A 13,916-nucleotide genomic window follows, 5' to 3' on the forward strand; every position below is an offset into this window, starting at 1 on the left:
GTTCCTGTCGTATTTTGTATCCTTTGTGCCTTACTGTGCGCCAGTTGACGGTTCAGGAGCGTACACATGTGGATCCAACGCCACTAGCGCCCCATGCGGAAGCTACAAACAACTATCGACAGACTGGCGTGTTTACATCGGTATAGCGCATAGGAAATGCCTGAAGACGAAAGTTTGCGTGGCCGTATTTATTTTGTTACGCAGTGCCTGATATCGACGATTTTTTTGTAGGGTTTCCGGCCGTAACTTCTTTACTCTGCGGCAGCGGAAGTCTGTCTGTCAAGTAGGTATCGCGCCACGCGCGAAAATGTGACTGACCTTTTATAGCATACACCCTATATATATAAAAAAAAATTGACTAATAACTACAGCTGTCAAGTAGCTTTGCTCGTATTAGGCGGGAACGTGATTTGAACGTGACGCACAGCAGACTTCTAGTATTGAAATATCATACGATTATTTAAAGGGACGGTATTACGCGGGAACTCTCGTACATTTTCTTTCAGTTCTTAGGTGAAAAACGCACATTCTAAGAAGTGGCAAACATGGTAGTTTAGAACAACTATGTTAATCCTCAGAGACAAGTTAAAAATCGCAGGACAACCCCACCCACAATCACAAAACTGAAGCCGCCGGCCATCGGCGCTCGCATTACAGCTCCGATAACAAATATATTACGCGCGCTTCCATTACACTCCCCGTTGCACACTGATCATGTTTCATGTTGTTGCCTTTGTGCCATTAAAACCATAATCTCTCTCTCTCTGATCATGTTTCGAAATGAAGTGTCGCTGACAACGTACATGGAGAAGGAGTGCGTGTTTATTCAAAAACCTAATTAAATACTCGCGGAAAGAAAACAGGCGACTTAGCTTCCACGTATCTGATTATGCGCCACATTACGGGAGACCCCACAGTCAATGCTCGGACAACATTCTCCGCTCGTGGAGATATATCCCTGAATGTCCCCATTTAGAGAGCAAAGGGGATGACTCAACCCAAGGTGCTTCTGCAAGTTACAATTACCATGACAACGACGACGTACCCGCAGGCCGACGCCATGCGTGACGTATGCATGAGGGAAGGGCATGTTTCGTCGTCTGCTATTACGGCACGTTTCGACAAATTCCTCGAAAACGACTTGGTTATTCCGAATGAAACTTTGACGGTTGTATGTCTAGAGTACTGGTCAAGGTAGTTTTGGCTAAGTTTCGGAATCGCCCCGGCTGTACGAGACCATCCCTTTAACAATGACGTTGACTATGACGTTGTCAGGTGAATGCGTCACAGGGATCAGTTCAGTGATTATCCTTCACTTAACTGCGGATCAGAAGTGGTTGCTGCCACAGCGGATCTCACTCGATGGTCATTCTTTGTACTACGAGCTGCGCGCAGTTGACCTCTTAACATTTAGGTATCGTACCTCTCGTCTCTTATGATGTTTGTTCCTTTTCAATAGTGTTTTGCTAGCCTGTCGAACCGTGATGTAAACTTTGCAACGCTTCTAAGGTCTGGGGTTACACCGCGTATGTCACACCCGCCGGGTTATGCAAAGCCTTTCGCTGCACCATTCGAATGCGATATAGTGCCCGCACAGGTAGATTGAGACAAACCGACTGGTATTAATTTTCTTACGCTCGCATATAGGTTCTCGTGGGTTCTGCGTACCAAGTTTGACCATGTTCAGCTTATGCTGCTGCGATGATGACTCGTTTGAGCAGGACGAGCGAAGACAAAGGAGAGCCGCTAAGAAACAAACATTTCAAGCTCGAGGCCCACAGAAACAGGAGGCGCCCTTGAAAATGCCTCCTTCAGAGGGTGAACTAGTACCGGAGTTCTCTGTCCCTCCTCAGGTTGGTCTACCTTAGTTTCCTTTCGCGGTCATAACGACTTCCTAGCACTTGAGACGCCGTGTGAATGGCGAAGCCAGGGGAGGGTTTCGGGGGTTCGAACCAGCCTCCCGAAATCGTACCTGTGATAGTTTGGGAGGGGGAAATCTTCTCTCCCTGTAAAATTGCCACGGAATTCCACAGACAGGTGTGCCACAGGTTGTCAGTTCACTGGGCGTGCTCATAACCATATTTGGGAGCATACGTTACGTGCATGCTTTATTACGTAGCAACGTATTATCCAGGACACTAGAATTTCCACAGGTCTTGTTGCTTGTGCTTTTATCCCAAAATTTTCGCGCGCATCCAGCGTAAGCAGAACAGTATAATGAATTATCGATTGCGCGCGAGCTGACCGATTCGTATTCAGTCGAAGCTGTGCGTCGGACGTGAGTATGATGCTTCTGGGGTTCCCGGAATGGACAGCACGACTATTGGCGCCACGAAAGTGAAAACTCCGTCTGGAAAATGTTTGATCTGAGTAGTGAAGGGTCCCCATGAAAGGTATGCCACGACACCCCAGCGTTCAAAATCTCAGGCTTGTGATATATCCGTGGTCTGAGAATGACTGTTTCAATATAGGATATCCCTACGCATCGTGTCAGCTTGGCGTGCGATGTCCGCCGATGTCGTTTTAACCAGTTTTAGCGAGTGAAATTCACAGCGACAGTTAGGCTAAGCGGACGCTCTGGAGGAACACAAAACGAAGCAACGTTGGTTTGTTTACGGTCTGGCTAGACCTACATAGTGACTGTAGTGATGCAACTGTGCAACTACTGGATAAATAATTGAGTAAAATTCACTATTTAACTCTCTTGATCAGGGGTCCTCGGCTAACACTGATTTAGCGTGGTGGTGCTTCTGAAAGAGCTCGCCGTTGTCGGCCTTACATATGTGGGCAACGTCACGGTCAGTCGTCAATAGCTGATCTCATTTTGGATTGGCTCCAAACACTGCTGTCGTTCGTACGACCATTTATGCGTCCACGTACAGGAACCTCAAGTCGGCACCCACAAGGACCATCAGCACAATGCTGAAGGTACCCTTGTAGTTCCAGTACAAGGCCCCAGTGCCTGGAGGAGGAGTAATGGTGGTAGTGGTGGTGGTTGTGAAACGGCTCTCCGTTGTCGGTCTCATAGAGGCGGGCAACGTCACGACTGACGCCCTGGGGGAATGTGCGTCCTGGGTCGACTTCTAAGGGAACTGTGTCGACATATATCTGACAGCGTCTGAGGAAGATCTAGGAAAAACATCAGACAGCACAGACTACACCGCCCGGATACCTCCCAGTCTCGACGTGACATGGCCAGCACTGAACCACACGTGTTGGTGCGCACACACCGAGATAGCATCACTCTTAAACATGAACTTCACCACATAGCACGCTCCCAGCCAACCCTCATCTCGAGTGGCATGGTTCTTTCTTCTCATTTGCTGAAAATGGGGGCCATTTTTTGTTGCATTACGCAGCTCGTAATTGCCACAAAATGGCGTACGCTCCCTCCCCCGTTTTCATGAAATCTAAGGAGAGAAATTTGCCATTCGGGATAATGGCTGGCTAGGAGCGTGCTATGTGACGAAGCTCCTTTTTAAAAGTGACATGGTTCCTTCCTCTAATTTGCCGAAAATGGGTGGCGTACGCCATTTTTGTGGCATTATGCACTTCATAACTGCCACGAAAATGGCGTACGCCCCCCGTTTTCATCAAATCAATGGAGACAACGTTGTCATTCGGGATGATGGATAGGAGCGTACTATGTGGTGAAGCTCTCTTTTCAAAGTGGGTGTAGTGGCGCTAGTGGTCGGCGCAAATGTGGCTTGATGGACCGCGCGCCACAGGCAGATGATTATTCGGAACTAGGGCTGTGCTCAGAACCTACGGAGTCCTCGGTCACCGTGGGAGACAATCCTCGTTTAAAGCGATTCAGTTTTTTTACATCCTTTAACGCGCACGCATGCTGAAGTATCCATGTCCGAATTTTGTTAAGGCCAATGGTCTGCGCAGCCCCCTGAAGGACAGCGCTCACTCAACGTCAAAGGGCCATGTGATTTGGAGCGATAGAGCTAATTGCACTATAGTCGTCTTTAACTTCAGAAGGAAAAGTTCATACGCCGTTGGAAATAAGGAGGCTCAATAGCGCGCCAGCAGAAATACTACAGCGCTACCATGCGCCGTCAGTGCTGCAGCGTAGTGCCTAGGCCTCAATGTATTACACCAGACCTGAAAGCTTCGCGATTGCCCCACTCAAAGCGTGTGCCGGACTTAGTTCACTTACCTGCCATAGGACGCTCTCTACATGGCCCAGGATGGCGATGCTATTGGGACCTTGCCAAGTTTCGGAGCTTCGCGAGCTTCGGCACTGTTCTGTGTTCTGGGAAGTCGAATGTGCTGTGTGTGTATGTGTGTGTGGGGGGGGGGGGCTCAACGACGATGATTTGGTTTGATGATTTGTCGTCGATGTTGTGTGCCTACTCGGAAGAAGGACGGGACTATACCTGGCATGCATGAGGATATCTGAACAATACATCTACAATTTTTTTGCGTGGAGAGTCTCTCCACATTTTACTTGTGGGAGACCTTGTGCATTATCATGAAGAAATATGAAGGGTTTCTTCGTTTCTATTTTTTCCTTACCTCAAAGTACGGTGCCTCAAACTCGGCTCTTTTTTCTGTCTTTTTCTCGTGTGAGGAGACGGTAGGACTAGCTGATGCGGGACCAGTTACTTATAACGGCATTTGAAATTCTTATTGCGAGAGACTTCCAGTGGGGACGTCGTCCTGTAGGGTTGTGTCTGTTCCCGTGGATACTTCATTTCGCTAAGCACAAAGCTAGTCGGGAATACGTGTTGTGTATTTTTATTTTTCGATAGAAATGGAGATCAGCATCAGAGCAAAATTATAAGTACTTGAACTTTATATACAGAAACATTGAGAAACCAGATTGCTGTAACTGTACATAAATACATACGTACGATTGCAATATTTACATTAGTTCAATGGTATGATGCACATATTCCAAGTCATGTAAGATAACTACTCCCTTTATTTCAGCTTGATCGTCTTGCGCGAGAGTGCCTTGGAATAAAACTGCCGGAGTACGTCCTTTTTATTTGTGAGTTAGTGAGCTTCGTTCGAATGAAAGGGGCGAAAAAATTTGGTTAATATTAAGTTCGCGAGAGCGTGTGCATGGTCTCCTGAATCCGGGCACTGCAAGATAAGGTTCCTTGCGAGATGTGGCAAGAAAGCCTCTCGGACAGCACACATCTGTCGCGGCTTTGCTTCTAAGTATTTCAGCGACTCTACAGTGACGTTGTGCAGTAGATAAATTAGTCCAACAAAGTTCGGCGTCGGAGCCCGCCCCTGTCTAACCCACGAATAATGCCATTCATAGGCGCGTCTGTCCTTGGAGCCTCAAGCATAGAGCAGTATACTTGTCACACTCTAGGTTGTCCTTCAATGTGCGAGCAAGGTACCCAGCCATAACAGACATTGCTGCCGCTTTCAATCCAGGGGTGGCGCAGCTGCAATAAACACAAGGAATTATTTGCCTGGAGCAGCATGTCCTCCACATACGTACAGGGTCCACCAGTCCTCATTTTTTTAAATCTCCTTAGGATTATGCAATGAAAGTTCAGCTTACATGTGCCTCGTTCCAGACTTGACAGTTCTTCTGGTATCTTGGAACGTAGGCTTCGGGAGTCACAGTATGTAGATGATGAAGGCTTCGGTAGTGGTCTCAAGGATGGAGTGCACATTGTAGAATTTTCACTGGTCACAACGTTTGCGTTTTGTGATGGCTTCAACAACCCAGCGGCAAGAATTTTCTGTAATGATGAGAGGACGCTTGCAGCACTTGTCTGGTCATTCCTGCCAGCCATGCGCCTAGTGGCAGAAAAGAGGATTTCGATCTCGTCGCTTGAAAATCTCCTGGTCAACACGAAGTGAAAGCTGGCTTTTAACAGGTACTTTACAAGCTGACGGTGGACAGGGTAGTAAGTTTTAAGGCCCTGTAGGTTTCATTCATCAGAGACTGTCTCCGTGGGTGCGTACAGGACGGTCGCCAGGTCTCAATGTAAGATAACAAGTCTTCTTCCTGCCACCCGAATCGTTCATCTCCAACATTGAAAAAGGCTGCTAATGCTGTGCTGTTGGAGTGGATGCTGTGAGTTGGATTTTTTATGTTAAGAATTTGGAACCACTCCCCGATCATCCTCATGAACTCGACAGTCGCAGCAGCGTCCTTGAAGCATCCAATGCCGTACTGTTGTCGATACTGCTGTAGCCATTCCAAGGCTGCTACAACTTCTGGGGAAAAAATGTGGACCGCTCGCTTAACATTCATTTTTTCTAGATTATTTGGGAAAAGGTGTGTTCGTGTCAAGCAGCGTAGTGGAGTGATGATGCCACCTGACGTTTCCTGGATGTCAGCAAGGTCTTTTGAGAAATTGGACGACACATTCTACCTGGAAATTTTTGTCATCCGATAAGAACCGGGATCGAATGTTTTTTACTATGTGACAACGGTCATCGGTTATGAACAGCTTCATCTGCGGGTCAAATGGGTGTTGAATGGGGCTTGTCCTGGCCTCCGCATAGCAATTTGCCTGCAACCAGAGGAACCACGATGAATGCCGCTTCTTCGACACTCTTTATTATTTCCAAAATAAGGGTGCGCAGTTGGGGGCCTTGGAGCCCTTTCGTGAAGTAAAAGCCCACTGGTAAACGGTACCGGGTACTTAAACCCAAGAACAAAAAGCACAGGAGTCTACTTGCAACCTCCTCAAGTCTTGCTGATTTTGAGGCGTCGTAGTTGGCAAATCCAGTCAGCTCGTCACTGGCCCTGTCGTAGAAGATGCGTTCCTTGATGGCCATTTCGTCCATGAGAAGAGATCCCAGTTTCTCCTCATCTTTCAAGCCTCCAGCTTCGCTGTTGAGTCTGGTGACCGTGAGCTCCGTTACTGAGTCGGCGGTTGTTCGCACAATGTACTTTTTCAGTGTAGGTGTTGTGGGGAGCTTTAGTACATTGGATGACTGTTGCAGAGCGTAACTACTAGGTGACCTGCTGCTCCATAAGATGCTGTGGCGAATTGTCTTCTCTGACCACCTGGGTGATTTTTGCTATAATTTCGCAACTGGTCTATGAAAAACGCTGCTCTTTCCGAACCTTCTGCCATGTCGTTTTCGATTTTGTTTAGATTGTATATTTCCTCATATCGATCAAGCTTGCGCTTCAAGGCGTTTTTCTGTCTCTCTAATCTCTCTACGGTAACGGTATTGCGCCTGCAGTTCTGGATCGACGATTTTAGTTTTCCAAACTTTGAGTAAATATGTCGTTCGTCTGGACGATGACGCTTGTCCCTGTGTGGGAGCTACCCTCAAATATGTTAGCGGTAGGTCTCAAGCAGTCATACTGTGGTTCAGCCCTTCCTTCGTCTGTCTCGCCTGTAGAGTCATTCGCTGGGTCCAGTGGTGTTTCCGTGACGTCAGTGACGTCATCTGTTTCACTTCCTATAGGTGCGTGTTCACCAGATATCGGCGTAAGATCGTCGAGCTTTTGTCGCTTATCGGGAAAAACACAGGGGATCGCACCACGTTTCAGATTCCTTCTCCCACTTTCTTTGTAATCACTTTCTAGAAAGTGCCTTGAACAGACGCTATCGTGCTCACTTGACCTCCAATCCGCTCCTAGAAGGATGCAGTTTTGCACATTTGACTACCAGTACAAAAATATGCGGCGTGTACAAAGCAAAACTTCCTAGATTTCGCAGCGCATCCGCCACTCGTGATCTCCAGCGCTCGGCCCTATACACTGTTTAAAATTGCAAGACGATATCGAACTTTGTATTTTCTCATTCGTTCATGCTCTTCTTATTTGGGTGTAATAGTCTTACGAGGTTACATTACACTTTCCACCCTCAAAGGCATTACAAAAAAATCAAAGTTAACATATACCTACCATGCTCCGGTATTGCTCGCCTCCATGCATCGCATAACGCCTGATCCACAGGAAACTCATGATACGAACATTTCTCGCTACCGTCTCTTCTTCTGTAATTTCTGGAGCCAGACGCCGTAATGCAGCAATGAACCATTGCCACATTAAAGTATAACTCAGTTTGGGAACCACAAAGCGTTGATAAACATCAAGTTTTTGGAAATGATCTTCTGCGAAAAATCTATTTCCAACTCCGAGAGTATTTCGTTAGAAGACAAAGCCACTGGTTTCGCAGTCTCGGTTTTGAAAAGTTTAGATCCAAAAATTACTGAAATTTAACAACTTTTACAAGCGAGTATGACTGAACTTAAGTGATAACGATGGTTGTCGTCTGCTAGCATCGTCTGCTAGTGCGCCGAGTGTGCGTGCCGACGGTTCATCCTCAAATGACCTCTGGCTCGGCCAATTCTCGTTGTTGTTTAAATTATTTACCTAAAATCAATGTTCTTGGTCAAAAGCTTTCTAGATAGATGTTTATTCAAGCACACGATGACAGTAATTCATCGGTGAGTAGAGCACACAACCGTCACAAACCGTGGAGAATGCTGCTGCATGCTGTACCACGAGCAACAACGAGCGAAGGTGACGGTGTAGTAATAGTCGTCCCTCATTGCGGATCGCGATTTGCTTAGCAGCGTTTTGGGCCATGCAGGGAGCGCCAATGTGGCAGGTAAGCGGACTAAGTGTGGCACAGCTTTTTCTTGGGAGCTTTCAGGCTTGGTGTAATACATGTAGGCCTAGGTATAGCTGGATTGGATTGAGGTTTTACTGGCGCATGAGCAACTGAGGCTATAATGCGCCAATACTGTGTACTAGGTATAGTGTCATCATAAATCCAGAAGTTACCAGTCAAAAAGAACTCCTTGCGAATTAAGTTGCCGTGTGAAAAAATGTAACGAAGATATTTAGCCTGAAATGTAGCTGGGTCATTCCATGCCAAACGTCCCAGAGGTGACGCTCGACCTTCGTCGATTTTGTTAGAAAAATTCATACTGATTCATTGCTTTGGGAAAACCACTAAAACAAATGTTTTAGCTGCCATCGCAAAATAGTCGTCCCTAGTGTCTGTTTAAAGTTACGGGTTCAGCCTCTGACCACCCCAGTGCCCATCTACCTATCTGAGGGTCGCAAATATTTTGGTAACTCGCCATATGTATCCTAAAAGGGGCGCGAAAAATGCTTCGAGAAGCAAATTTTCGCATTTTTTCTGGACTACATCGTTCGAAGTAAAGAGAGATACGCAGCCCATCGAAGGTGCACCAGGGGTGCGATGCTCAACTATTCGTCCATACCGCGTCCATACGTCTGTACCGCGCGATAAGTGCATGTATGGGATTCGTTGTGACTCGTCACGAGCTTTCGCGTGATGAGCAGTAGTGTCGATTCTTTGAAATCACAGCCTAGTGGAACAGTTTTAACGTGCCGCCACATGACATTTGGAGCGCGTCAACTCCAAGTAATACCGATAACGAACGCTATCTTCAGTTCGCCGTCGGGCCCCAGGTCGGTGCCGTCTGCTACGAGCAATCAGTATGATGTGATTGGTTCATTCACTCGGAAAAACCTTCGGAAAAGACTACTTTCTTGCGGCGCTGACAGTGTACTTGCTTGCGTGCGACGTAAACAACGAGAATTAGCCGAAGCACTCTACAAGCATAGATGACACAAGCAGTCTACAAGCATGGATGACACAGACACGTAAGCCTCCAACAGGCGATGTCTTGCGTGTACCGTACACACAAGACATCGCCTGCTGGAGGCTTACGTGTCTGTGTCAATCATGCTTGTAGACTGCCTCAGCGAATTCTCGTTGCTTACGTCGAATACAGTATACGATGTAAACAACGAGAATTAGCCAAAGGATGCTTCTAACATGAACGACACAAACACACAAGCCCCCAATGGGCTCACTGGTTGAAAGCAGTGTCAGGTGCGTGTGCCGTCAACGGACACTGTACTTTGGTAACTTCTCTTCAAGGAACTGTCTCGTCTCACTTACAAACTGCTGCGAAACCCATATCATTTTTACACTATCGAGACTCCGGTTGACCCTCCCGCAGAATCAACTATTTGAAGGACCGTTGCAAGCTTGCTTTTGCTGCTAGACGTTTCGTCATTCCTCTCATGCAGTCACAGAGTACTATAACGGGGAAAGTTGCAAAGAAGTGTCAAGCCACAGACACGTTGTGAGTGAAACTATGTCAATAAGGTCAACTCAACCAAGTCAGAAGGTGCTTCCCTTGCCCACCTTCGATGTGGTGTCGCCGAGAGCATGAGAGCGTTGTTACGGTTGCGCACGCTATCTGCGCCTTACCCAAACTTCAAAAATTCTTTTCTTCGCTATATAAAAAAATACTTTTTTGAAACATTTACTCCTTGTGTTCTTTGGGCATGATACTTTCTTCCAACTTTCACTGTACTTCTTTCTGCGTTCCACCATTTTTGTTATTTCAGGTTAAAGTTGCCATATTTTCGCCAAAGTTGCATCTTCGCGTATTTTTTTCTCATATTAGTGTGTTTAGCCTCTAAACGAAACTTTTTTGGCTTGTAGTATCCATACGTATCTCAAAAGTTTTGCTCTTTACTTCTAGCGATGTAGTCCAGAAAAAATGCAAAACTTTGCTTCTCGGAGCATTTTTCGCACCTCCTTTAGGATATATATGGCGAGTAACCAGAATATTTGCGACCCTCCGATAGGTAGATGGACACTTCTCCCGTACCGCGGCATAAAAACAATTGCGATATCTCTAATTTCGGCGGCGGCATGCGTACACTGCAAGGGTGGTCAGGGGCTGAACCCGTAACTTTAAACAGACACTTAGGGACAACTATTATGCGATGGCAGCTAAAACATTTGATTTAGTGGTTTTCCCCAAGCAATGAATCAGTATGATGATTTTTTATAACAAAATCGACAAGGGTCGAGCGTCACCTCTGGGACGTTTGGCATGGAATGACCCAGCTCGAACTTACCGAGTTACTTAAAAAAAAAGAACGAGTTACTTCCAAGTCACTTCGGACACAAAATAGCACAACACACGTGCGGCGCGCGTGAGCAGGTGAGTTAAACTTTGAGTTGCCTGCGAGGGAGTGACACACGCTTAGATCGTTTTTCGTCTATGTCCAACAAGTCCAGCGCTCTGCATCTTACTCCCTGCTGGCTCACAGGTGTTGAGCTTCATTTCAATGGCAGCGAAATAGAATACCGTCATTGATTGAATAAAATGCCATCAAATAACCGGAAATATGTGGACGTGAGTTGGAACTTACTTTGGCAAAGTTACCTGAAAAAAGAAACGAGTTCCTCTGAAAGTTACCACGGGGCAAAAGTACCGAGCTAAGTTACAAATTACCAAAAAAAGGAACTTAGTTACAGTAACGAGTTACGTCGGACTGTCGGAGTGTCATGCGGCCGTCATTAACAGCCAATACGGAAGCAGAGTAAGTATGATAGATTACATTATCTGGTGCAGGGAGAGAGCGTGACCTCTTTGTGTTCAGCCATCCCACCTGCGCCACAGTAATATTTTGAAAGCTGACTTGCTAGATTTATTTTCCTTCTTAAGTTGAACACGACTATAGATTCGGCTCACTTGCATAGCAAAATTCATCGATGGGTTTTACAATGTACGCTTTCGTAACAGGATTTTCAAATGATAGCATTGCTTCATTGCTTTCAACCGGGATTGTTTTTCGTTGTGCTCGCTCATCTCTGCAAAAAAGCCCTTAAATAAAGACTTAATGAATTTTTGATAATTAGTGATTTTTCAGGTATATATACTCTTCTAGTGGACGTCCGCGTGGCTGTGGAACCGACCTGTACAAAGGACATCTATGCTGCTCTCGTTGGAATTTTAATTATCAAAAATTTGTAATGGATAAAAACAAACACTCTGGACATGTATTCTGATATGAAATATTCATCTTTATCGACATCTTATGACGTATCGATACGTCTAATGCAATGATCAGATCTACTGAGGAAAGTATCGCGCCAGTGTTTAGAGAACATTAAGGAATTTTTATGGGATATTAAGGCTCATAGCACAGTGCCCCATTGCATGGGCGTACCGGAATGGGGAAAGGGGTACCGTACCCCTCTCCCATTGCAATTGTTGTTTTTTTTTTCTTTGCGTGTGTATGTGTGTTTTTATGTGAAATTTAGGAAGGCTGCGGTCCCGCTCATCCCGTGAAAGCGGCCGTTTTCCGCGCAAGATATCTCCGCATGTGTGCGTCTGTTTGTTAAGATATTGATATCATTCGAGATCTGGCTTCTTTGGCTAGAGTGGCCAAGAGCCGTTTTTTGATAGGACTCTCGACAGCGGACCTACAGGACAGAGTAAGACAATGTCATCGAAAATTGCTGTTTATCCCAGCAAGATATTGCGAAAACAAAAGAAGGTAGCACTGTCCAACCATTTGCAGCAAGTTCTTTCGTTCTATTTGAAGGGTGCTGAAGGGCGATATGCTTGACATGTGGTAATAATACTTTGTAATAGCTTCGGGAAGAGTATGAATAATGACTTTTTTTTTAACTGGTGGCTTTTGACTGTTCCGCGGTTCCGCGGCAGGCAAGAACAACACCAGAGACGTAGAAGTACGCGTAATAAACTATAGAAATTTCACAATAATTGACACATTTACAGTTGAGATGTGACGCCCGGTATACACGCGCAGACGACCATGAAGAACGAAACTGGGATACACCGTTTTCCGCCATCTAGTGTAATGATTTGCAACCACTCGTGGTTGCAGTCCAGAGGTTTGTGGGAGATGGCGCTGTACAACTAATGCAACCGGAAACCATTCCACGTACCGTAAATGGGCGACTGGTCGGGTTTTTGAGGCTCTGTGGCATTTTCATGCCTTCACCACGTGTTCGGCGTATGTACGTTTTTAACTTTAGATTTAAAAATAAAATAAAATGCAGCCCTTTATTTGCATTTCATGCCAGATATGTCCAGTTCATGCTTTTCGTTTGGGCAATAAGATCCCGAACTTCATAAAATTTAGGGTGAAAGTGTGTAATGTGAACGTCAGGAAAAGCAGCACTGCTTCTGTTCCACGTGCTGCCTGGTGCTTCGGCTAATTTTCCCCAGTTCTAAGATTTATAATGCCGTTCGAAGCGAATTTCGATAGTGCTCGATCGGCAATTCGAGAAGCGACGTGAGCAATGCGGCAGACACCGCGTTCAATATTCGGTATCCATAGGGAACTGACAAAACGACTGCCTTTAGCAGTCGACACCTCTTCATGTTGCACCCATGTTTATATGTCACGTCAACGTATATAATTTTACGTAACGTACGTTCAGACTTGTACACGTTACTGTGAAAAAAAAAGGAACTAAACACTGTTACGCGTTACCACGAAAAAAGGAACTAAATACGTTACCCGTTGCCAAAGCAGCAAAAGGAACGCGTTCCCGTTACTCGACGGTAACGGGTTACTCTTACGTTACCATGCTATTAGTGAACCATAACCATGTCAAAGTCGGTACTGACACGTGCTTTATTCGGTCCGACAATTTGCGTAGAATTCGCTTTGAAGAATATTTGCTTCTCGAAATGGGCATAGGTTATTTTTGGTGCGTTTCCTCGAGAGAGTCGCCGTGGCAAGACTTAAAAATTGCCATGGGAAAGCCCTTTGAAATTGCTGTGAAAATTTGCTGCATCAAATACAGCCATCTTTGTTTGATGCATGTATTGGAAAGAGGATACGCCTGATTAGTAATGAGGCTGATTTTCCTTTTTTACCTGTAAAGTCAAGGCCAACAGTCGCCTTTATTCCCTTATTTTCTTACCACTGCCACTGTTAGGAGGTTGCACGACGTCTGTGAAATTGTGCTTTTCTGTGAACTGATTAACTGCTGCTAATGCCGTTGTATAAGCTGGCTCTTTGCATGGGTAACCTTTCTTTTCGTTATTTTCTAATAAACATGCCGCCCCCCACCCCTCCGTTGTACACTATCATATCAGCCAACAGTTCTCGGGCTAACGTTTCCGAGAACATGATAAGCCAATCGCCTGAT

General features: G+C 45.8%; 1 protein-coding gene across 1 annotated transcript in view; it reads left to right on the forward strand.

Moving 5' to 3' along the window:
• Positions 1–13,916, forward strand: part of LOC135386908 (uncharacterized) — a 39,612-nt gene that overhangs the window by 886 nt on the left and 24,810 nt on the right. The window contains exon 2 of the mRNA XM_064616405.1: positions 1,648–1,853. Within this exon, the coding sequence (XP_064472475.1) occupies positions 1,680–1,853 (174 nt within the window). The 5' untranslated portion in view covers positions 1,648–1,679. The remainder of the gene's footprint in view (positions 1–1,647; positions 1,854–13,916) is intronic.

This window comes from Ornithodoros turicata, chromosome 3, assembly GCF_037126465.1.
Source record: "Ornithodoros turicata isolate Travis chromosome 3, ASM3712646v1, whole genome shotgun sequence".
Classification (NCBI taxonomy): domain Eukaryota; kingdom Metazoa; phylum Arthropoda; class Arachnida; order Ixodida; family Argasidae; genus Ornithodoros; species Ornithodoros turicata.